Here is a 25,545-nt window from a genome sequence, read left to right as displayed (position 1 = left end):
TCGTCAACTGCTCGTCGCAAAAGGGTGGTTTAAAGAAGATAGATGGGATTAAATGATGGATTTTGGTAGTAAATGAGATGTAAAGAAGGGTTATTCTTTTAGATTATTATATTTAGAATTTTAATCAGATGATTAAAAAAGCATATGAATTGTGATTTTTTAAATTTGTAAATTGTTAACTTTATAATTACTATACAATAGATTTGTGTCAATTTTGTCATTAAACTTCGTTCATACAAGGTACCAAGGATTTTAGTTAAGCTTTTGCCCTAATTTGGTTTATCCGTCACTTAAATGCTGCGACCAAGGAGTACGACGGTTGAATTTGACGGAACGGTTTAAATAAGCAAGTCAAATTGTGTGAGATTCATACAGTTTTAACATGGTAGCTAAGTGATTCAACCAACAATATGAAACTTAGGACCGGCCGTGTAAACTAAACCAGACATTGAAGGTTTTGTTTTTATTGTGGGATATGAAAGTATGTATATGCAGTATATTCATTGTTAATGTTTTATCAGTTTAAAAGTTTTTGAACATACTTTGCATGATCAATCCATGGTCAAACTGTGCATCAACCATCAATCTTTAGTTAATAGTTACCAACGAAAGTTGTTCGGCCTTTTTATGGGCGATAATTTTCCTTTGTGATAACACTTAAAAGTCGCATTTTACACAAGCACATACAAAAACCTCCTTAAAAGTTCAAGCACAATTTTTCCACCACGACTTAAAAAGGTAATAAGAAAACAACACACTTTCAAAGTTTCTATTCTTCAGCAGCACTTGCAGCACTTAGGTCTACATTCAGGTCAAGAACCTACACGAAAATGCGTGTTAGCAAAGAAGCAGATACCATATAAAAAGCCAAACTAATTAGATGAATTATTTACATACCTTTCCCGTTATCATTGAGTACATGTTGAGCACATCAATCACAGTTGACTCAAAATGAGTTGTGGCATCATAGCTCTGTTCAACATTAAAGAGAATTAAAACATGATAAAACAATTTGTTGAAAAAAGTTAAAAACTCACTGTGGATATAAAGCAATTATCCAAAGACGGCTCGTTAACTGGTTCGTATCTATCATATATATCATAAAAGATTTCATCAACGGGACCCAAAAGATCAAGCCCGGGCTTTAATTCAATTTCAGGTTGATCGGTTTCTGCCTCTGTAGATACAAATGCAATAAACTTCCCTTTTGGAGCAACATTGTGAGAGTATGAACAGCAAAACAGATACCTGCAGAACGCAAATCATTATGGCTATTATTATTTACTTCAAACAAGCCATTATGATGATTATTACTATCTACTATATATAACAGCATGAACCATATTTTTAATCATTGCCTTCAAATAAAATAAGTATATACAAATAAGTGTATACAAACTTTAAAAGATCGATTATGTAAAAAACCAATACACTTTCTTGTTTTTTATGAAAAAGTGTTTCAGACTAATTTTGATATAGTCCCTCAACTTGTAAAACACATACAAAAAAGTCACTAAACTAAAAAACATTAAAGTCCCTAAACTAGTCTAAAATGCACAAAATTGTGATTTTTGTTTTTAAAATAATGGCTTGTTAAATTTTTAAATTGGTCAAAATATGAAAAAGTAACACTCATCATTTTTGCAAACTGCAAGAAAAATATTATTGTGTTATTTCGACATATTTCAAAGTTAACAAGCCATTATATACGAGTATTTTAGACAACTTTAAGGACTTTAATGTGCAAAAATTAGTCTAGTGACTTTTTCGTGTATTTTCCATGAGAAATAAGAAAGTGTATTGGTTTTTATGGTAATCTATCAACAATTAAACGCCATATTATGTTTAAACTCACATGTCAGATTTGCGACCCAACTGCTTCTGTGGAAGAATAACCTGCACTGAGTGTGAGTCGTTGGTATTTGGAATGGGATGGCTCATAATGCAAATTGCTCGGGCCACCTTGCACACCTTCCTCACCTGTCAGAGACCATGCTTAGATAATTTTGCATAATGGTTATAATTAACCGCAACAACGATTTCATACTAATACTTCATGTCACATCACACAGCAGTCCAAACACTTAATTTTATTATATATTTAGAGTAATAATACACGATAGTCAATGCTGGCTAATGCTAAGATAATATCATCCCACTTAATACAAGGTAGAAAAAATGTACCTTGTTAGGCAAATAGGAAGGATCACAAACAACTTTCTTGCATTTGGCAGTTTCACCCTCTGAAGTAACACCACAGACCTTTCCCTCTTCATCAAACTCAACCTAGAGTTTTGAAAAATTAAAAACGGTCATAAACCTAGTTAATTATCTATCTGGGAAAGCGGGGTTCAGAATACGAGGAAGTGTGATATAGCATACCTTGCACTCAGGTTTATTCAACATATAGGTTCCACCATAAACAGCACTGAGCCGAGCAAAAGCCTACAAAATATTTTGGAGTAAAACATCGAACTCCACTTCATATTATACTTGCAAAATGAGGGATTTACTGTAAAACCATTTTAAAGAAATGAAACAAAGGTATCTAGAACATATACTTGAGGAAGCTCGCCTAGTCCATACAAAGGATAAATGTATGGTGATCCTCCTTGAAAACGTGCAAGTGACTCAGCATAAAGCTATTACACAAATGAAATTTTCAAATCAGTTAACTTTAAATAAATTTATGAAGTGAAAAGAAGACGAGTAACGAGAATTGACAAATTATTTACACCTTCATTCTTTTGACTGTTTCCAGAGCTGGTTCGTTTAAGTAACGGTCATCTCTGTGCAAAGCTAACGCATGGCCAATGAAATCCACTGTGTTGTCATCAAGGCCGTATTTACTGAAAATATAAGTTATCATTAGTGGCGTTTGAAAACAACATTTCTTACAACTAATCAAAAAATAAATAGTGATGGTGCAAAATAACATTTCACAATTAAATTTAATATCTTTTAATAAAACAAAAGGCATACGCAATAAGCTCCCTAGTTGTCACGCGTGTCAAATCCAACCCCTCGTGTGTTTTGGGGTCATTCTCAACATAATCCTGAACATAAATGAAAAACTTGCGAGCGCGACGTTTCTCAAAAATGCCCCATGAGAGGGGACTTGAGGGCCTCCATGTCAGTAGCTGGTACTTTGTGCACCTATGCAGTTAAAATAGTTCAAAATTTGTAAGACGTTAAAAGTTACAAAAAAGTTGTGGTTATTTGATGGAAACAAATCAACGATATACCTTTCCTTTGTTATAAACAAAGCTGCCATCCACTGCTTTAAAGTAAAGATATTTTGTGACATCAGTGTGAATGAGAACGCGCACTAGAGCACCATTTGCCATTATAAACTTGCAATACAAAAAATATCATGTTGAAGAATTAATACAGGTAATAAATTTAAAGAGCAAATATTAACAAAATAAGATAGATACCTTAGGGATCATGTCCACATTGTAATCTCTGCTAGACCCTAAATGAGCTGGAGGCTTATCACTTCCTCTAAATTTTTTCCAAAGCTGTAAGTTTTAAACCGTTTATGTTACTAAAATCTACACAAAATTGTATTAAGATAAAGAAAAAAAAATCTGAATAAGGTTGAGTGAGGTTGATTCCCCTCCATAGTAATCATTCCTGTCCATGTGCAAAACCTGATTCACAGACATAACGTATACGGCCGTAAAAGACCATAAATGCATTAGCCAAATATCTGAAGATCTTCAATTTGTGTTGAAAATAGATAATGTTATACCTTACACTAAACAAAGTCTTTGGTGAACTTCCAACAAAGCCACATCACAAATTTAATTTCATAATTACAATCTCAAGTAAAGAAGTATGTTGCAGTTTCTTTATTAATATCAATTATAGCCTTACAGCACATAACAAAAAAAACCAGCTAGCAATGATGAATATAGTCGAGGAAAAAAACAAACTTTCGAACCTTTTGGTATAAATACTGAAACATAGCTGTTCCTTTCTCATAATTTAAAAAAAAAATGTTTCTATTAGGTTCAAATAAAAGTGTTGACCGATGACATACAAATCGTTTATGAAGGTATCTTTTGTTTTAGATATACTTTATTGAGATATTGTGATATTTTGAACGGTAATATATTCTTTATCAAAATTTAGAAGAGCTGTTTGTTCCAAACATTATCAATAATATTCATACAAAAAATCATAAAAGTTCACAGAAATTATTGTATTTTGACAAATTATTATACAAGGCTTGTGATGATTAAAATATCTTGATGGCTTATTAGTGATATCGACGCTCAACAAGTTAAATCATACATAATCCAAAATAAAGTTTGTGTGTTGAGTACTTGAGTTTAGATAAAATTTTGATGCACTACTCGTTAATTAAATGACAGCTTACTATATTAATTAAAGATATGTTTTAAACATTGTCTTGTATAGAACAAATACAATCTGGTTCAAGAAAACCGCTAATAAGTAAAAACTTTATTTGTCCAGCCAGCCAACCAATGATCAACCATATATTTATGCTCTGTAACTATTAAAAATTTTCAATCATCAATTTTACTTAATATTGTACACGTATCTTTAAAAGAGTACAAAATCAACTAAAACAATTATTGTTTTATTTTTGTAACAGTTCCAAAATCTTAATATCATTATCTAACGCCATAACGAATGGCGAGGATTAAACTTCATTAAATCAAAAACTCTAATAAAATTGATCCCCATTTGATACAAAAAATATCACATCCTTCAAACATATGACTTACAAAATTAGATCTTATTAATCAACCGAGTTCAAATCTAAATTAACACAGATGTAACAAATTATTTCACTCTGTCAATTTAATATCAGCATACAATTCCTTAGCACAAAATTGACAGTAACTCTCATCACAGCCTTAAATTATTATTATTATAAACAATCTGGCAATCATGAAATAATATGATAACCTAATTACTGTCAATTGATAGAAAAAATAGCGTGATCCTATTGATCAATTCAGATCTGATGATCCGGAATAATAATCGGAACCAAATGTTGACCTAAACAACTAATCAATTAAAATCATCGATATATATGAATACGGATTTGAGTATGTATGACGCAGTCTTAACTAGCTACAAATCAGGAAGTTATAAGTGAGCAGATGCATGATTAGAGTGCAGAAATGAGAGTACATACCTTGAGACCATTGACGGAGAGAAGACCACTGAGAATGCATTCCTTGAGACCGGTTCCGAGTACCACCACATCATACTCTTCATCCATACGAGCCGATTAACACAAATACTAATTGATCGATAGGATCCGGATGGAGTTTTAGGGTTCCTAATCGAGTCAGTAGACTGCGAATTTATATATCGACGATTCAACACTATACTCACTCGACATGAATGTTTTTTTCTCTTTTATTTATTTACTTTTCTTTTTAATTTCTTTCTTTTTTATGTTAGGCCACACTAGGGTTGTTCACGAGCCGAGCCGAACCGAGCGAAGGCCTGCTTGTTGCTTGGCTCGTTTACAACTGAACCGAACCGAACGGCTGAAATTTGAACCGAGCAAAAACCGAAACGAGCCAAAATCGAATCGAGCATTTTTCGATCTAACATCGAGCGATTTCGAGCATTATTTATTTCTTTTTCACTTTAAAATTTTCAATAAGAAACACATTTGAAGGCTGTAAATAATATATTTTATAAATAAATTAGTAGTTTTTAGACAAACGTGTAATAGATTGTAAATTTTTATTAAAAATAAGTTTAACGTGAGATATAATAATCATGTAAACAAATTTGTAGTATTCTAAAAACTTGAAGCGTACAAATAAAACTATAAAATTGACGGAATATGAAAACTTTAAATAGGTAAAAATAATTTTAAGTTTATATTTATGTGTTTTGTCTATATATTTATATATTTGTTCATATATAATTATATATAAAATAAATTAAAAATATTCGAGCCGAACCAAACCGAGCGAACCTTTGCTCGTTGCTTGGCTCGTTTACAAACCGAACCAAGCAGAGCGGCTCGTTTTCAATCGAGCGAAAAAACGAGCGAGCATCTTCCGAGCACTTTCTGAGCGAGCGGCGAGCGAGTTCGAGCGCCGAACGGTTTGGACTGCCCTAGGCCACCCGCTACCATACGTGTCCAACTCTGGCCCGACCTATTTTGTTTTAAACGGTTTCACGCTAATTTTAATGTTTAGCTAGGGCGTTTCTTTGAAAAAACATACTGTTGGTTGTCACAAGAAAATAACTCTCTGACGTAGCACACGGTGGACTAAAACCAAGGTGAGATCGGGATTCACACTGACAAACTCGTAATGCCTAGCTCAAATCCTTCAATGTCATAATCTACCAACAGTGACACAAGTAGGAATCGAACTTAGGGAACCCAAGCCTCCTCGGCCACAAGTGGGGTTTTTAAAATTTTATTATTGTGTAGTTTTGATTAAATATAACATAAAATAGTTATGTTAATAATATGTATGGTTTGTCGTTTAAAAAAAACTAAAATAATCCTAGTTATTTGTTATTGTAGGGTTGAGCACGATTCGGTATTAGGCGGAACCGAAACTGAAGTCATCTGTTTAATATACTAACCGTTGGGGTTTTCAGTTATTTTCGGTTTCGATTCGCTTATAATCGTTTTTTTTTTGTTTCTTTTCCAATTATGTGTAGACATTGCAAAAATAATTTAAAAAATGAAAATAACAATTTTAAGCTTGTAAGAACGTATTAAAGTGCTACATATATTGAATTCAAAAAACAGAAACAGGTGCGTGTTAAGTAGAATCATACGAATACTTTATGGTAGTAAAGTTTAAATTTCTATAAAGTTTTTAATCAAAAAAACACTAAAAGTTTAATCTCAGTCTTCATTCATCATTTTATTCAACTTCAAAGTTTAGTCTTGCTATCTTCATAATCTTCATCACCATCAATCAATTCCTCTTCCTCTATCTTTCCACTTTTAACACTCAATCTCTCTGCCTGCTGCATTGCACGTATATTACCAACATAAAATGACAATTTAGCATTAACATATATAAGTATAGATAAAAAAAAACAAACTACTTATTTCCTTCAAGTAATTTTTTTCGGAACTTATAGACGTGTGTGCAACTGTACATATGTATCATGTGTGTACATTTATGTACACATACACATGATTAAAGATAGAATATAGGTATCATACATATATATACAAATTAACAAAAATAATAAATTATGTGATTGGATAAGAAAATGATAATGTATGTATATATACAAATTATAATGTACATAATGCACAATGAAGAGAATGTCAATGTACATATACGTATAATTAAGAGAATTGATAATGCACATATATGTTATTGAAGATTAAATGATAATATACATATAAACAAATTTTGAAAAAAAAGGACAAAAATGTCATGTTTTTGTTAAAAAAAAATGGTTCACAGGGGTTCTCAAATCCCAAACGATTCTCCCACGATTCCAATCCTACATGTATATAAATATTTATATGTGTTTGTATTAAAAGGAAAAGACAATTAAATCAAACCTTGGCATCTCTTAATCGTCCCTCTCAATTATTATTATTATTATGGAGATGAGGAGATACGAGGCTCTTGACAAATATATTTTCACTGATATATCTCGATTTGATGGCATGCACATGAGCCCAATTATCGAGACTATGCATCTTTTGTGGATCCAGTGTATGTGGCATGAAGTGTGCAATATCATACTTGCTGCAACAATGGGCAATACATAGTTCCCACTTGTTGTTTTTCATTACCCACGTCTTCTTAGTATCAGGAATATAAGAGTAGTAATCCACATATATGCATAGGCAGTCTTCTAAAACCCCGAGTCTGAGACGATTGATAGTATCACAGTCTTTTGGTTTGGGGATTTCTTTAAATTCATTTGTAGATAAATCCAAAGAAATAATTATTTTCTTCTTATTGTCATACCTCGTTAACCAATAAAGCGTGCCACCACACAAAATACCATATTCGCAAGCAATTATATGCCTTACTTCTCCAATAACATTCCAAGTATTTGATTTCAAAGTAAACACATAAAAATATGTTGTCCACTTTGTATCATGTCCTTTCTTAAACCCTGCTATAACCTTGTAATCATCTGCACACGTATCATAACCGAAACCCCAACATACCGCTGACCCAATCGGAATTAAATCCATATTAGACCGATAGGGCGGCGGCGGCAAAAGTTTCTTTTGTTCCCTAGTTAAAGGATTGGTTACTACAAACCTAACACCATCAGGACAAATACATACAAGGCCATTGCAAGAACCAACTATACAAACACGAATTTTGTGTGTGTAATCAAACAAAGAATGACAGATCCTTCTATGTCCAAGTTGTTGGTTGTCACGATCACTCTTGATATTATGGTTCAAGTGAGCTTTAACAAAACGAGGAGTGCATATGAAAGAAAGCCATGACTTACACACGCTCTTGTATCGAATTAGGTCTTTCACATCCATTCGTACCAGTATCTGCTCAAACACATCAAAAGCAAGCTCTGCCATGATTCCTAATAGATAGCAGATCGATCAGTGGGTAACGTAGCTAGGTTTAGGTTACGGTGCATGGTATATATATTGAATGTTGTAAGCCCCAACCCAAGCCCGGTTCATTCTATATAAGATTAATTGTTATTTTTAAATAAGATTTACCCATCGATTGGCTTTCGGGTGATTTCCGTTTACAAGTTATACGGTATTTTTCAATATATAATATTGTGAAGTTTTATCACTTTTCACTTTTGTTTGTGGTTTTCTTATTTAAAAATAGAATAATTTAATAGAAAATATTTATTGACTTAAACATGCATTTGTTAGTTAGAAACACCGTTAATCACACTGACGAAAAGGTTTAATAGTCTTTTTATTTTAAGTTTGATAAAATATTGAAATTTCATGTTGGATAATCTTCTAGAGAATCTCCATGGGCTCCAACAGACATTTATAAACCGTTTGACGAGAAGTTCGTTTATGTTCATGAATCGTTTGACGGGAAGTTTGTTTACACTTTCATTCATTTGATAAATGAACGAACACGAACAAGAAATCTTCTTTGTTTAGTTAAATGAATGAACATGAACATAGTAAGCGCTCGTTCATTTGAGTTCATGAGCGTTCGATAATGTTTTCATTTATGTTCGTTTACGTGATTTTTTTTATGTTTGTTAGTTAAATGTTTGTTTTATATTTAAATAATATATTTTATATGCATCAACAGCCTAACAGGGCTAACATTTAAATTTGAGAAAATTTTCAAAATGGTCATTTTTATCAACTTATTTCCATTTTTGGTCATCATACCCATAAAATCCCCAAAATAGCCGCTTAAGAATTGTCGTCCAACAGAATTTTAATGGATTCGACATAATTAGTTAAAGAGCTCGTTGACAAGTAAAATCTCGTCATGTGTCAATGTATTAATGAATCCGAAGGAATTCAGTAAAGAATTGTCGAATTCGACGGAATTTTGTATCTCCTACATTTCAAACCTTAAACCTCCATAATCAACCTTCATCTCCATCTTTCTTGTTTCTCCACAAAATCAAGCAAATCCATAACTATATCGATCATTCAACACTATACTAACTCAAGATGATTTTTTCTCTTTTATTTAATCACTTTTTTATATTCAATTACTATTTTTATATTTATACATATCCGATACATATCTAATAAGTTTTGAGTCGCATATTAGATAACTAACGAGTAATACTGAAACCAGTGGATACCTGACTAGGTAATTACTTGATAGAAATTCAACATGTTGTGAAAACAAGATTTTATAATCAAGTATATGAGGCTGGAATTACTTAAACCCGTCTCAAACTCACATGTATACATTTTGCTACAGGGCTTTGGAGTCTGTTACGGATGCTCTTAGAGCATCTCTAATGCACGTCCATAAATCACAGAAATATTTGTATTGCTTCTAAGAACTTTACAATAGAGCTTACATGATATTGCAGAAATTGCAATGGTAAAAGTTGCAGAATATGTTTACACAATCGGCAAAGCTTAATAGTAGTATAGATAAACAAATGTGTCTATGCAATTATCAGTGTTGGATAAAAAAATATCAAAATACCATCAGAAGGCATCAACCAACGTACACGGAAATAAACTTAATTTTCATCCGTCGGGACGCTTTTTATGCTTTCAAGACCTTTTGTTCCTATTCCTCTTCCTTGCGATGCCGCTTTTAATACTCTCAGTATCTCCCCGTCCCTGCTGTGTTGCATGTATATACATACAAACAAAAAATTAGGACAATTAGCATCAACATATATACGTACATATATATAAAGAAAACAACATATAGATCGAACCTTGGCATTAACATGGAGATGTGGAGATACTAGGCTCTTGACAAATATACTTTTACCAATATATTTCCTTCCATTGGGCACTCGAGTACCATCACCAAGACTACACATCTTTTGTGAATCCCAAGTATGTGGCATGAAGTGTGCAACGTCATACTTGGTCTGACAATGGTCAATGTATAGTTCCCACTCGTGTTTTTCATTACCCACATCTTATCACGAGACCGATCAAGTAAGCAACACCGATATATGCATAGACAATCTTCTAAAATCCCGAGACTGAGACCATCGATATCACATACATAATCTGCCAAATCTGGTTGGGGAATTTCTCTAAATTCCGATGTAGACAAATCGAAAGAAATAATTACTTTCTTCTTATTTTCATTCCTCATGAACCAGTGAAGCGCCCCGCCACATAAATTACCAGATTTATGAGTAATCTCATACCTTATATTTCCAATAACTTTCCACCTATTTGATTTGAAAGTTAACCCGTAAAAAGTTGTCCAATTTTTGCCACGTTTGTTCATAAACCCTACTATAACCTTGTAATGATCTGCACACGGATCATAACCGAAACCCCAACATACTTCGTGCCTGATCATTTCAGGTACATAACTTTGAACCCGATAGCGCGGCGTTGGAAGTTTCTTCTACTCCCTAGTAGAAGGATTGGTCACTACAAGCCTAACACCTCTAGGAGAAAAACATACAAGGCCATTGCAAGAACCAACAATACGAATTATTTCGTTGTCACTAACGGCTTCAGACCTAGATTCAGAATGACAAATCCTTCTATGTCCAAGTTGACGATTGTCATGATCCCTCTTGATATAATGGTTCAAGTGAGCTTTAACAAAACGAGGAGTGGATATAAAAGAAAGCCATGACTTACACACGCTCTTGCATCGGATTAGATCTTCAGCATCCATCCGTACCAGTATCTCCTTAACCACATCAAAAGAAAGCTCTGCCATGAATCTTAATATTATTAGCAGACTGATCGAATTGAAATGTAGTTAGGTTTAGGTTACGGGTATAAATATTGAGCTTTGTACACCCCAGCCCAAGCCCACTTAGTTCTGTATAGATTATTTTAAATATTATGAACTTTTATCAATCTTCACTTTTGTTTGTTATTTTCTTGTTTAAAAATAATAATTATAATAAGTTAATAGTAACTAATAAATTTATTGACTTAAAAATTCATATGTTAGTTAGAAAAACTGTTACTCAAACCGATGAAAAGGTTAAATAATCTTTTACTTACAAGTTTAAGAAATTATTGGGATTTCATGTTAGGGATCATCTTTAGAGAATCTCTATTCTCCAATGGACGCTCATAAATCGTCACATATTTTAGTTTACTTTTCGACTTATATATGATCTGATCATCTTGGCTGTCATCATGACGTTACAAGGGGAAACAAAGATAAGTCGAAGTCAAAAGATAATGAGGAGATCAATGAGCTTAATCATTGCATTCTCGCGGCTGTTAGATAAACATTGTGCTGAGCTATGAGGCCAAACCGATTAACATGCAGCCTTTGAATCGGTCAACGTGTTTATAAAACTTATCCATTTAGAGGCTACATGAACCGATTAATATGTGTCTTTTAAGTGAACCAAACACATTCTATCTCTGACTAATTCAGAGCATAAACAAACCCCTCACTCTGTAAGGTGGCAATCTCAGATCAAGAAGATAATTGGGTTTGCATGAGGGACGGTAGCGGGTCATTCTCAGTTTGCTGTATTATAGGGTTGTGATTGATAGGGAGGGTTCAAGTTAATTAAAAAAAATACTCGTACGTTAGAGTGGTTCGACTAGTGTATTTCGATTTAGATAGCATTGCCTAAATTTAGGTTACATAGCAAGTTAACCGATTCTTTATATCCTTTATTATTTGAGTTAGATCCATTGCATCTTTATCGTCTTCGTTCCCAAATCTTATCATTGCACGAATACAATCCAATCTTTCCACAGTATTGCTTGTTATGTCATAGACTAACAATATTGCTTTTCAAGTTATGTCAATAATCAAGATACATCGGAACAAAATGAAAAAAATATAGAAATGTGAAAGTCTTGCATATTGCAGAAGATAAATGTGCGAATTGTAAATAAAAAAATGTGGAGATTGCAGAATACATGGAAGTATATAGTTGCATGTTACACAAACGGTTGTGGCATAACTTGTTGCCAGTTTTGTCACTTTATTGTAATCATTTTGAATGGTAATTCTATACTAGTAATTACACAGTCGGTAAAGCCTAATAGTAGTAGACCAATAAATTATAATAAGGCGTTGATGTTAATAAATATAAAACACGTCTATGCAATTATTAGTACCGGATAAGAAGATATAGAAAACCAAAAACCACCATAAGGCAGCAGCTAATACGGGAACTAATTTCGCACCCATTTGGAAATCTTTTTATGCTTACAAGACCTCTTGCTCCAACTACTCTGCCTCTTTCTTATGTTGCCGCTTTTGACACTCTCAGTATCTCCCTGCCCCTGCTACATTGCATATACATACATATAGAAAATTAGGACAAATTATGTGTGTGTGTCTGTATTAAAAGAAAAAGACATTCAGATTGAACCTTGGCATTTGATAATGGTCCCTCATAATTATCATTATCATTATAATGGGGAGATATGAGGCTCTTGACGAATACATATTCACTGATGTATTTCCGTCCCATGGGCCGCACACGAGTACAATCATCAGAACTGCACATCTTTTGGGAATCCAACGCATATGGCATGAAGTGTACAAGATCATACTTGTTGCGACAATGGTCAATATAAGGGTCCCATTTGTTGTTTTTCATTACCCACTTCTTATCACGAGACCGAGGAGAGCAACACAAATATACGCATAGACAGTCTTCTAAAACCCCGAGTTGGAGATCTTCGATATCGCAGTCATAATCAGCTGTATCTGGTTGAGGAATTTCTTTAAATTTCTCTGTAGATAAATCCAAAGAAATAATTACTTTTTTCATCTTTCCATCCATCATGAACCAGTGAAGCGCCCCGCCACACAAAACACCAGATTTATACTTATACCGAATGTTCCTATACCTTATTTCTCCAATAACTTTCCAAGTATTTGATTTCAATGTTAACACAAAAAGGGTTGTCTGATTTATATCAAATATGTTCCTAAACCCTACTATAACCTTGTAATCATCTGCACACGAATCATAACCGAAACCCCAACAACATACTAAATCCCTGATAATACTAATTCTATCCATATTAGGCCAATAGGGTGGCGTTGGAAGTTTCTTCTGTTCCCTGGTTAAAGGATTGGTTACTACCAACTCAACATCTCTAGGAGAAAAACATACAAGGCCATTACAAGAACCAACAATGACAATTATCTCGTTCCAACGAACCCAGCGGCCATTAGGCATATATTTAGAATGACAAATCCTTCTATGTCCAAGTTGACGATTGTCACGATCACGCTTGATATTATGGTTCAAGTGAGCTTTAACAAAACAAGGAGTGGATATAAAAGAAAGCCATGACTTACACACGCTCTTGCATCGGATTAGATCTTTCACATCCATTCGTAACAGTATCTGCTCAACCACATCAAAAGCAAGCTCTGCCATGATTCCTAGTAGATAGCAACGTAGCTAGGTTTAGGTTACGGTGCATGGTATATATATTGAATGTTACAAGCCCAAGCCCAGTTCATTTTATATTGTTTTTTGTTTTTTAAATAAGGTTCCCATCAGCCTTTTGGGTGATTTTCCGTATACAAATTATATGTTATTCTTATATATACTACTAGTTTGAGGCCCGTGTATTACACGGGTAATTAATAAAAACTTTAAACTTTAACCATTAAGTGAAATACTGTCAAGAAAAATGATCATATATTGTTAATACAATTACAATTTACATTAAAATTACATAACTAAAATTACCCAAATATATTTAAATGTGTAAAAAAGTATAAATCAAGTCATAAATATATATGTTTCTGAAGTATTTTGGTCTGAGTTATAGAAGAAATGTTGAAAACTAAATATTGATTTTCTTATTGCTAAAACCCTTTATACTACACAAAAAAAGTCATATAAATAAATGACAGATAGTTCATATAGTAAATCGTTATACATATGAATTATAATTATAATATTCAATTTCAATGATTTAATGCTAAGCACCAAGATATGTATATATAATAAGTATTCTTTATGTTAGCAATATTTATACAAAATTTTTGAGGAAAATTAAGAAAATACACATTTTCCTTTGTTCAAATGCATATGAAAAAATTTTAATACCAAATTTGAAACCAATCTTATATAAAAAATTATGCACCTTTGCCGAATCCCAGTTTAAAAACAATTTATAGTTTACCATACAAATCCCAATTCTTTAACAATGATGCACCTTTATTTTCTTTAATTTGCAATCACCCGTGACTTTAAAATTTTATTCTAACACACTTGCAACTTCAATTTTGATATTTTCATATTTCACCATTAATGTTAATGAATGAATCGATTAGGCTTTATATTTAATTAAAATATTGAATTTATATATTGAAATGACTTGAAAGATAAAGGGCCATATATTGAAATTATTTGAAGAAAATGTGAGAAGGGCAATGAGGTTAACAAGTGGCAAAAGTGGTATTCTTTTATTATAAGAGATAGATTGTAAAGTTCTATTCTATAAATTTTCAATTTTGTTTATGGTTTTCTTATTTCAAAAAAAATTAAGTTACCTAAATTAATAAATTTATTGATATAAATATGCATTTGTTACTTAATTCCATCATTATGTATTTTTATTAGTAATCTGATTAGTTTGATCACTAAATGTATAATAGAAAATATGCAATATGAATTAATAAAACACACAAAACACTACAAGAAATCACGGTATTAGTGACGACGACGACGACAACGTTAAATAGCGGCGACAGTGTGAGTGCTCTTTTTCTCCTCCTCAATATAATATTATACACAACCCATCTTCTTGGTTTTGGTTTCATCCGCCACAATCTACCACCACCATACCGGTAAAATCTCAAGCTCCAGCCGCTCGCGTTTTCAAGTTTGGGCCACTGAGACGATTAACTGACTCCGGTGAAAGCTCCAGCCACTCATTTTTATCTCGTGTAGTTTTATGTATAAACTGTGTTGTTTTTGTTGTTTAAAGCTCTGGCCACTCGTTGTGTCGTTTCTATCTTGTGTTTGTAGAAATCATGTAATCTAAGATGATTTTAATGAGAAATTAATCGTTTTTTGTTTCATTTTCGAGTTCAGTTTGATTCATAACAAACTCTCATGCAAATTAATCGTTTTTTGTTGCACAAGAAATCTGAAAATTCGTCTCGAACAAACTCTCTAGCATAGGCATTAGTGGCGACAACAACATACCCAAAACCTCGTCCTAACCCGTCATAAGACGATCTCCATCCTTAATACCCACAAGCGTTCTCAGTGAGCTGATGACACTTCAAACTTTTACGTATATCTTCAAAACACCTATTCTATCTCTATCTCTACAATCAGCCTTACATTTCCACGTTATCACCACTTTTTAGCTTAGGTAATTATTGTTCTTAACCAACATCAAGCAACTATTTCTAGTTTCTTAACTAACGAATGATGCCGAGCTGCATTTCAGGTAGGCATAATTAATCTAACAGCTTCCACCTACACAAAATGTAAATGTACAACAAAAAGTTGTTTTAACTTTTAAGGATGTTCATTTTGTGTGAATTGTGACTTTTTATCTGCTTATTAATGTTTGGATAAGCTTGTTGTGGATCCTTGTGCTTATGATCAACGCATACTGTAATGCAATGCCTTTTATTTGTGTGTTTGAGAATTGAGAGTACGTACATATGTTTCTAGAGATCAGTTGCAATCTGGCTATTGAGATATTATCGTATCAACTAGGGATTAATTATCTTTTGGTTTCTAGGCTGTAGTTATGTGGATTTCTTGTACACTTAGAAGATGGAAATAGATTATTATTGTGATAATAATGTAATCTACCTTATTTAGATAATAAGAAAAAGGCTGCATAAATATAAATATATAGTATGGAGGTTTATGTCCTCCGATTTCAAGATTATTATTGCCTAAATTTGGGTTACATAGCAAGTTAACCGATTTTTAATATCCTTTATTATTTGAGTTAGACTCATTGCATCTTTTATTGTCTTGGTTCCCAAATCTTCAAGTTATGTCAATAATCGAGATACATCGAAACTAAATAAAAAAATAAGAAAATTGAAAGTCTCGCATATTGCAGGAGATAAACGTGTAAATTATAAATGAAAAAAATGTGGAGATTGCAGAATACATTAAAGTATATACTTGAATGTTACACAATAGGTTGTGGCGTAACTTGTTGCTAGTTTACCTGTTACTTTATTGTAATCATTTGAATGGTAATTCTATACTAGTAATTATACCATAGGTAAAGCTTAATATAGTAGTAGACCAATAAATTCATAATAAGGCGTTGATGTTAATGAATATAAAACACACGTCCATGCAATTACTAGTACTGGAAATAAGATATAGGGTATGTTTGGCAATGAGCTTTTAGGAGCTTTAAGCTTTAAGCGTTTTTGAAAAAGTTCATATTTAATTAAAAGCTTTGTTTGGTTGAAGTAGCTTCAAGCTTTTAGATTGGTAGAAAACACTCTTTTTTCAAACGCCAGTATTGGTAGGGTTTGAGAAAAAGCTAGCTACAAGCTTTTACATTTGAATTTACAAGTTTAATACTTGAACTTATATCAACTTTTGTTAATTTATATTATAGTTACACATTCAACTCTTATTCAAAAATAACTACCCCCGTGACTTTTTTAGGAGCCATAACTTTTTCACACGTTAATAATTTTTTAAACAAATTGCATCATAAAAACGAGCATTTTATTCTCTTTAATTTGAGTATGATATTGTCATACTTCTTTAATATTAAAAAATTAAGATACTACGTGATTATCTGGTAGGATCGGTAAAAAGTCGAGTCAGGTGAGCTCAAGTCATGTGTAAGACCAAATTAGGAGTCGAGTTAGATGAACTTGAGTCATGTGTAAGACCAAATTAGAGTCAGAACGAGTCGATATAAAAAGGGTTAAATTACTTCGATTCGTGTCGATACGCTTTTGAGTTGAAAGAGATTAGGTCAGAACATGTTTCAGATTATAACAGTGCATGTTCAGAATTGGATTCATATCAAAATATGTTGGTTTAAAAAATTATCTATTTGAAATTACTGTATATTTCTGCTTTGTTCTTGATTTTCGACATCATTTACAAGCTTACTGCTTTTCCATGAATTACACGTCTACATTCAGGTTATGTATGCACTTTCATCAGGTGAATCATGTACCAGCACTGATTATGGTTGATGTTAGGTCGTGCGCCCATTCCGCCGCACCACGCGGACCCAGCTAGTTTTATTAAAAGCTTCTGCTACTCTGCCAAACACCTAAATATTAAAAAGCTATAGCTAACAGCTACCAGCTTCCAGCCTTCAGCCTTCAGCTTACAGCTACCAGCTAGTTTTGCCAAATATACCCATAAAAAACCACCAAAAAGCAGCAGCTAATTTCGCACCCATGGGGAAATCTTTATATGCTTACAAGAACTCTTGTTCCAACATTTCCTCTTTCTTAGGTTGCAGCTTTTGACACTCTCAGTATCTCCCTGTCCCTGCAACATTGTACATACATATACAAACAGAGAATTAGGACAATTACGGGCGTGTTTGTGCGTGTTTGTATTAAAAGAAAAAGACATTCAGATCGAACCTTGGGATTTGCCAATGGTTCCTCATAATCATCATTATCATTAACATGGAGATGGTGAGACACGAGGCTCTTGACAAATATACTTTCACTGATATATCTTCGTGCCCTGGGCCGCACACGAGTACAATCTCCAGGACTGCGCATCTTTTTGGAATCCAACGTATATGGCATGAAGTGCGCAAGATCATACTTGTAGTGACGATGATCAATATATAGGTCCCACTTGTTGTTTTTCATACCCATTTCTAATTACGAGACTTAGGGAGGCAACACGAATATACACATAGACAGTCTTCTAAAACCCCGAGTTGGAGATGCTTGCTATCATAGTCATAATCAGCGGTTTCTGGTTGAGGAACTACTTTAAATTTCTCCGTAGATAAATCCAAAGAAATAATTACTTTATTTTTATTTCCATCCCTAACGAACCAGTGAAGTGTCCCGCCACACAAAATACCAGACTCCTCCTCAATAATCCCATACCTTATTTTTTCAATAACTTTCCAAGTATTTGATTTCAAAGTTAACACGCAAAAAGTTGTCCAACTTTTATCATATATGTTCCCAAACCCTATGATAACCTTGTAATCATCTGCACACGAATCATAACCGAACCCCCAACATACTACTTCGATGATCATTCTACTTCCATCCATATTAGGCCGATAGGACGGCGTTAGAAGTTTCTTCTGTTCCCTGGTTAAAGGATTGGTTACTACAATCTCAACACCTTTAGGAGAAAAACATACAAGACCGTTACAAGAACCAACAATATGAAGTATCTCGTTCCAGTGAACCCAACGGTCTTTACGCATATATTCATAATGGCAAATCCTTCTATGTCCAAGTTTACGATTGTCATGATCACTCTTGATATTATGGTTCAAGTGAGCTTTAACAAAACGAGGAGTGGATATAAAAGAAAGTCATGACTTACACACGCTCTTGCATCGGATTAGATCTTTCACATCCAGTCGTATCAGTATCTCCTCCAAAACGTCAAAAGCAAGCTCTGCCATGAATCCTAATATTAGCAGATTAATCGAATCGAAACGCAGCTAGGTTTAGGTTACAGTGCAGAGTATATGTTGAATGTTACAAGCCCAAGCCCGGTTCATTCTATATTGACTTGTCTTAATTAAGTTTCCCATCGGCCTTTTGGGTGATTTTCCGTATACAAATTATGTTATTTTTATTTTTATATATAATATTGAAAGTTTTATTCTATCAATTTTCAATTTTGTCTGTGATTTATTTTAAAAAAATTACGGTAACCTAAATTAATAAATTTATTGATTAAAAAATACATTTGTTACTTAATTCCATCATAATGTGTTTTTATTAAGAAAAAGTCCCAAAATAAGCATTTATGAAAACGTCTTTCAGGTTTTAGGTGTAATTTGCAAGAAATTTTCAAAATATGTATTATAAACTAGTCGTGACGAGTAGTTTATGATTACACACGAGTAGTTTGTATAATTAGTTAAAACTCGTCACGTGCCCTTAAACTAACCGTAACGAGCATGCTCACTAATCATTTGCTCGTGACGACTAAATAAGTTCCATGCCTCATAATCAACGGCCACAAGTAATTCATAAGTTATTTAGTCGATGGCGTTGTGTGTGTATATATTATTATTATATGTGTGTGTGATATATATATATACATATATATGTGTGTGTGTGTGTGTGTGTATGGGGTTACAACACCATTACAACCCAAAAACAAAAAATATATCAGTTGGTGACTGGGCGTCACATGACGCAAATCGCCTCATTTTGTAGCTCATCCACTACACATAGCCTTAGTAGATGGAAACTGATTATTATAGTAATAATCTATACTAATTAATAAATAAAAGTTTCCTTGTACCACGTGTCATCTATCTAGCCCACCATTCCTCTCAATTTCCCGCCTCCCACCACACTCATTTTACAAACTTAGTTCATATCCATACCCGACTCAATTAACAGAATATATATCATATATAAATAGCTATTATAATTTAGTATTTTGTCATTATACTCATTAATTAGAGTCAAATAATTTAAACATACAATATATCTTATTTATTTAAACATAAACTCTTAATTATGTTATTTCCATAATGTACGCCACAATTATGCTTCGCTAAATTAAAAAGATTCAACAAAGAATTAAATATTTCTAATTACACCTCATATTATGTTTGAATTTTAAATTTCAAGTATTTATGCTAATTGCATATTTTTGACATTTTAATCACTTAAGGATATTTTTTTGAATTATATGTAATTCTTTAAAAATAAATTGATTGATTCATACTCAAAATAATTGTTCTGTTTCCAAATTACCGATTAACTCATTAAATGATTCATAATTCTATAATGTTATAAATACCATAACGTGATGACAAAAACATATAGGATTAACTCTTCTGCGTCTTTTGGTAAAACGTTTTTACCATCCAAGTATGTTTTTCTATTTTCTAGCATTGATTATCATATTTTGTAATATTTTATTAATTACCATACACAACAAATTATGTAATTAATTCTTCTATCAATGTCTCTAATACATAATGGAGCCAAAAAATCTTTTTGATTAAGTTGAGAGACAACAGATAAAACCAAACAACAAATGTGCTAACGAAATTTGATAAGTTGAAATGATTTTAGTTATGTGGAGCTAAATATTCAATGCCGACTCTAGGGTCAGCCAAGTAAGGCAAAGCCTTAGGCCTTCACATTCTTAGGACCACCATAAGTTTATGAATTTAATATTATAAAAGAAAATAAAAATAGTGAAGAATACTCATTTGGCCACAATAATCCTTCATCTTAAACAATTTAATTTTATTTATTTAACATTTATGGCATGCGGTTAGATTTATATGTCTGATATGGTTTTTGGGTTAAAAATTGACAAATGGAAATTAAAAAATCGTTATTCAAAAGAGCCTCAAATTTTGTCCCCGTTTAGGCCTCTGGGCACGTTGAGACGGCCCTGTAAATATTTAATATCATTTTTTATTTATTTAATATTCAGCTATCACAACTAGGTTAAACTTTCTTGGAATGAAGATCCAAGTAAGCGTGTTCAAACCTTACTTTCCTAAGCTTGAAGAACATCTTCAAGAGAATTCATACTACTTTATTTATAAGCCCGCACTACCTAAGAACAACGCAAAACCAAAGCATGTGAAGAATGCCCATAAAATCTTCCGTTGGCAAACAGATCTAAAAATTACACCAACTTTGAAGGGTTGAAGTTCGGTTCTATTTTAGAAGACCAAGTAATTCAATATTCTAGAATTGGGTTGATTATGCATTATTGTAATTATTTTCACACTTAATTTTTTAACAAACATGTATTTTGTGTTTGATCATTTAATATTTTGTATGTTTTGTGATAAATGTATTATTAAAAAAATATATATTATTTAACCGGAATGTATGTTTATCAAGACTTTTTATTATTTATATTTTAAATGTTTATAAAATTAAATTTGTTAAACCCGTGTTGTACGCACCTAGTAATGTAATATATCGTATTTAGATAATACGAAAAAGGCTGCATAAATATAATTATAGTATATACGTTGCATAAGTATATACCTATTATGTAATAATGTACGTAATTAATTATTTTTTATTATAACATATCGTAATTATTCACATAAGTTGCGTAAACATGATATGCAACACATGATATGCAACACATGATATCTTTGCCCAAAGTATGTGTGCTCCTTCATATGATATATTAATCGCATGGAAAATCAATTTCCAGAACCAGCCTGTTAAGTGTGTGTATACAGAGTCAATAAAATTATATATACATTCCAAATATTAAAAGCTGTCCCACAACTTTGTCTATAAAAAGTCGTTAAGTCAACCATGCTTTGTTCTAATTTCTTAGTTTCACAGTTAACTATAAATTTTAATTAATATATGGACGCCTTTGGTGAACGAGTCAAGAAGCATACATACATTAATTGTATGTTACAAAACTTGAAAGAATGTGTCTTTCATCGACTTAGGGTGTGCTCGTTAATCAATCTTTTCAGAATGAGAAAAAAAAAACAAAATGTATGACAAGTATGGTGCCGCCAAGTGACTCAACTGCGGCTTAGCGGTACCAAACTTTGCATTTATATATATTTGATAATAGATAATATGTCCTACCCTGACGCTTTTTGAAAGAAAAACAAATTCTATCTATTTTTTGAGTGCCCGTACTGTATTTATTATATATTGTATGGAGGTTTATGTCCTCCGATTTCAAGATTAATTAAGCAAAGTTCACTACAAGAATAATCTCGTGATACTTTGACTGTGTAGCAATGACTTGAAGTCTTTGTCATAAGAACTAAGAAGCCTACAACGACAACATGTTGTCGCTATAAGGTGCAACACATTTTTGGTTTTCGGGCGACCTCATTGACATTCTCGAGAGTCGTTACAATTTTTTTGGCAGAAGAAGTGGAGTAGAAAAAAAGATAGGTTCTAAGTAAAATTGTTTTTTTTTTAATTTGGTATAAAGTCTAAACACTTAACTTTTTAAATGGGCTAGCTTATTGGGCTATAATTTTGGTTGTGAAATATATATATTTTTTAAATGGACTTAAATGAATTGGATAATTACGTTTAAATATTAAGAATATTTTCAATGAGGAAGGTTTAATGAGTTAGACAAGTTGACTTGTTTAATTAAGCGGGTTGGCATGTTGACATGCTTAATTAAACAAGTTAAACATGTCAACCGAAGCACGCACATATAATTACACGGGACAACCTGAACACGACTTATTTATCAATTAAACGGGTTGGATGTGACACCGAGAATGAATACTTTGTCTAACTAGTGCAATTTCAAATATTTGTTTATTTTGGTAACTAATCTGAATTACTAATCGGAAATTTATAATATGGTAGGTACGAATACCATTTTCTTCTTTGAGACCAATCTTTCGGGCAAAAATAGTTGCAGATGCACAGCCCTTTGACCCAAGTCAAATCATATCATTGCAGGCATGCTTCCATAACATGTTTTTTTTTCATCTCAAATGATTCTTTTGATCCGTATCCATATAATCTTACTTTGCTAAAAAAAATATTCCTTTTGTGTTTTTGCTCTTTCATTCTTTTCCAGATAATGTTCAGCAAATTCGAATATGACGGGAAGTTGAATCCAACATTTGTAGAAGGTCCCTTTCAGCTTCCGATATCAAGCATACGCGCAATATAGCAGAACCCATCCTTCCAAGGTTTAATAATATTTATTTTTATAATGTTTTGTTTGGATACAAAGTTTTGTTTGGATACAAAGTTAGTTACTAACCATTGGCGGGTGGTTGATGACTGCACAGATTCGTGCACGTGGGGTCTGCTGGAGTCACCAGACCTGAAAGACCTGGGCTTGATTTAAGTAAACAACCACCTGCTGTCAGATTGAACAAAGAACTCGGATCGATTCTAACATATAAGCTGAAGGTAGGATTTATTTATGTTAAGTATTCACATATTTCGATCTTGTTTTTAAAAAATTGCGCATTGTCTCTCAGGCACGCTTTTTAAAACCAAGGCATTTTGAGGTTATATATCCTCCTATCATCTTTAGTTCTCACCCTATTTGACTTTTACAGTCAAACATGCCATTTTTCAAATCCAATACTCACTTAAATTTTGCAACATATCAAGATTAAATACTTTTCCTACTACTAATGTTTTTAAACAATTTAACATGGCGCCTTCGTTCTATGCTAGTTCGTTGTAAACCAATATCATATATGGATTCGAAATGTGCTACCTTTGACCAAAAAGTCAAAAGGTATTACATGTGTGTTCATGTGTCAAGACTTCATATTTTGGCTGCAGGTGAAATGCGTGGTTCCATTTAGCGAGCAATATACATTGGATCCTGAAAACCCTCCACCTGAGAAAGACTACTACAAAGAGTACTTCAAGACTTTAAAAGAATGCGTTACAGGGAAAGAATACTTGGAGAAAACATATGTTTATGTCTAAAAGATGCTGATATTGTTAGATGATATGATATGGTATTTATCTCTATGGGCATACATCAAATACAAATGAATAGCTACGTTGAAACTTTACTTTACAGGGGTGAAGGGTATCGAGTGTTGTATCATAAAGTTTTATAAATATGTGTGATGATTTTGATAAATACGTGTCAACGTGCACTCCGAACTTCAACTTGGATCTTGTTAGTACCAGCAGTTTGAAGTTGTTTGATAATAAAAATAAAAACATATGTCCATCCAGTTTATTAGTGTTGCATAATATAATAGGAATGACCAGCAGCAGCCCCTAATACTGTATTTAATAAACTAAATTTATGTCAACAACCAGAAGCTTTTTTATGCTTACAAGACCTCTTGCTCCTATTCCTATTCCGATTCCTCTTTTCTTTGTTACCACTTTCAACACCCTCATTATCTTCCTGTATATACAAACACAAAATTAGAACAATATATATTTGTGGGTGTGTTTGTATTAAAAGAAGAGATATTTAGATGGAACCTTGTTTGGAAGTATTATCAACGTGGGGATGTGGAGATACAAGGCTCTTGACAAATATACCAGCACGAATATAGTCCCACTCATTGCAGGGCACATGGCGTTCATCATAATGTCGAATGAATCCGAAGACGTAACCCCTCCTCTTTTGTGAATCACCCCATATTATGTTCGAGCAGTATGGATCAAACTTGCCCCCCTTCTTTTGTAAATCATCCACTATGTTCAAGCAGTGTGCAACGTCATACTTTCTTTGCTGATCAATATAGAGTTCCCACCTGTTATTTTTCATTACCCATATCTTAGAAAACTCAGGGGAAGTATATTGATATATGCACAGACAGTCCTGTATAAGTCCAAGTTTGTGTTCGAAGAAAGGATTGTTGTTATAATCAGCATCATCTGGTTGGGGGGGTTCTTTAAGTTCCTCTGTAGATAAATCCAAAGAAATAATATTTTTCTCGTTAATATTTTTGTTAGTCATGAACCAGTAAAGGACACCATCACATAAGATACCATTACGAACATACATATTCCTGTACTCCAATTCTCCAATAACTTTCCAAGTATTTGATTTCAATGTCAACACATGAAAAGTTGTTCGCTTTGTATGACGATCTTTCCTTAACCCGGCTACAACCTTGTAGTCATCTGAATACGAATCATAACCAAAACCCCAGCTTATAAATCTCCTTACGTTTGCTTCTTCGAACCCATTAGGTAGCGTTTGCAGTATCTTCTGTTGTCTAGTGGAAGGATTGGTTACTAGAAACCCAGCATCTCTAGGAGACACGCATACGAGGCCATTACAAGAACCAACAATGCAATGCAAGTTGCAGTCAGCCAT

The 25,545-nt window shown here is 32.9% G+C and overlaps 4 protein-coding genes, 1 long non-coding RNA gene and 1 pseudogene across 6 annotated transcripts; 1 reads left to right on the top strand and 5 right to left on the bottom strand.

The window, feature by feature from the left end:
• Nucleotides 1–627: 627 nt before the first annotated feature.
• Nucleotides 628–5,371, bottom strand: LOC143529008 (guanosine nucleotide diphosphate dissociation inhibitor 2-like; annotated as a pseudogene). The gene is made up of 13 exons (XR_013134579.1): nucleotides 5,174–5,371; nucleotides 3,594–3,653; nucleotides 3,438–3,524; nucleotides 3,246–3,353; nucleotides 2,983–3,156; nucleotides 2,738–2,849; nucleotides 2,562–2,642; nucleotides 2,383–2,445; nucleotides 2,185–2,286; nucleotides 1,856–1,980; nucleotides 1,038–1,248; nucleotides 898–972; nucleotides 628–820 (listed from the first exon to the last, which is right to left on the bottom strand). The product of XR_013134579.1 is annotated as a guanosine nucleotide diphosphate dissociation inhibitor 2-like (transcript).
• Nucleotides 5,372–7,567: 2,196 nt separating this feature from the next.
• LOC143529031 (F-box/kelch-repeat protein At3g23880-like) lies at nucleotides 7,568–8,542 on the bottom strand. Its single transcript, XM_077024918.1, has one exon. The coding sequence runs from the start codon at nucleotides 8,540–8,542 to the stop codon at nucleotides 7,568–7,570; it is 975 nt and encodes a 324-aa protein (XP_076881033.1).
• Nucleotides 8,543–11,015: 2,473 nt separating this feature from the next.
• Nucleotides 11,016–11,339, bottom strand: LOC143529030 (F-box protein CPR1-like). Its single transcript, XM_077024917.1, has one exon. The coding sequence runs from the start codon at nucleotides 11,337–11,339 to the stop codon at nucleotides 11,016–11,018; it is 324 nt and encodes a 107-aa protein (XP_076881032.1).
• Nucleotides 11,340–12,707: 1,368 nt separating this feature from the next.
• Nucleotides 12,708–14,007, bottom strand: LOC143637738 (F-box/kelch-repeat protein At3g23880-like). Its single transcript, XM_077105056.1, has 2 exons — nucleotides 12,973–14,007; nucleotides 12,708–12,886 (listed from the first exon to the last, which is right to left on the bottom strand). The coding sequence occupies exons 1-2, from the start codon at nucleotides 13,993–13,995 to the stop codon at nucleotides 12,773–12,775; spliced, it is 1,137 nt and encodes a 378-aa protein (XP_076961171.1). The 5' UTR covers nucleotides 13,996–14,007; the 3' UTR covers nucleotides 12,708–12,772.
• A 9,089-nt stretch (nucleotides 14,008–23,096) lies between these two features.
• On the top strand, nucleotides 23,097–23,652 carry LOC143637737 (uncharacterized). Its single transcript, XR_013154486.1, has 3 exons — nucleotides 23,097–23,189; nucleotides 23,311–23,425; nucleotides 23,528–23,652. It is a non-coding gene; the product is annotated as an uncharacterized LOC143637737 (long non-coding RNA).
• Nucleotides 23,653–24,519: 867 nt separating this feature from the next.
• Nucleotides 24,520–25,545, bottom strand: LOC143529028 (F-box/kelch-repeat protein At3g06240-like). Its single transcript, XM_077024916.1, has 2 exons — nucleotides 24,742–25,545; nucleotides 24,520–24,621 (listed from the first exon to the last, which is right to left on the bottom strand). Exons 1-2 carry the CDS (start codon nucleotides 25,543–25,545, stop codon nucleotides 24,520–24,522), a joined length of 906 nt encoding a protein of 301 aa, XP_076881031.1.

This window comes from Bidens hawaiensis, unplaced genomic scaffold (assembly GCF_021521415.1).
Source record: "Bidens hawaiensis isolate Kalapana, Puna unplaced genomic scaffold, B.hawaiensis_p1.1 tig00008407_1, whole genome shotgun sequence".
NCBI lineage: Eukaryota > Viridiplantae > Streptophyta > Magnoliopsida > Asterales > Asteraceae > Bidens > Bidens hawaiensis.
Note: the sequence above shows the minus strand (reverse complement) of the source record. Positions and strands in the feature narration are given on the sequence as shown.

Coding starts and splice junctions, on each gene's coding strand:
- LOC143529028 (XM_077024916.1), bottom strand. CDS start 25,545: ATGGCTGACTGCAACTTGCATTGCATTGTTGGTTCTTGTAATGGCCTC. Junction 24,622..24,741: donor GTATATTTGTCAAGAGCCTT/GTATCTCCACAT, acceptor TTGTATATACAG/GAAGATAATGAGGGTGTTGA.
- LOC143529031 (XM_077024918.1), bottom strand. CDS start 8,542: ATGGCAGAGCTTGCTTTTGATGTGTTTGAGCAGATACTGGTACGAATG.
- LOC143529030 (XM_077024917.1), bottom strand. CDS start 11,339: ATGGCAGAGCTTTCTTTTGATGTGGTTAAGGAGATACTGGTACGGATG.
- LOC143637738 (XM_077105056.1), bottom strand. CDS start 13,995: ATGGCAGAGCTTGCTTTTGATGTGGTTGAGCAGATACTGTTACGAATG. Junction 12,887..12,972: donor GACCATTATCAAATGCCAAG/GTTCAATCTGAA, acceptor TATGCAATGTAG/CAGGGGCAGGGAGATACTGA.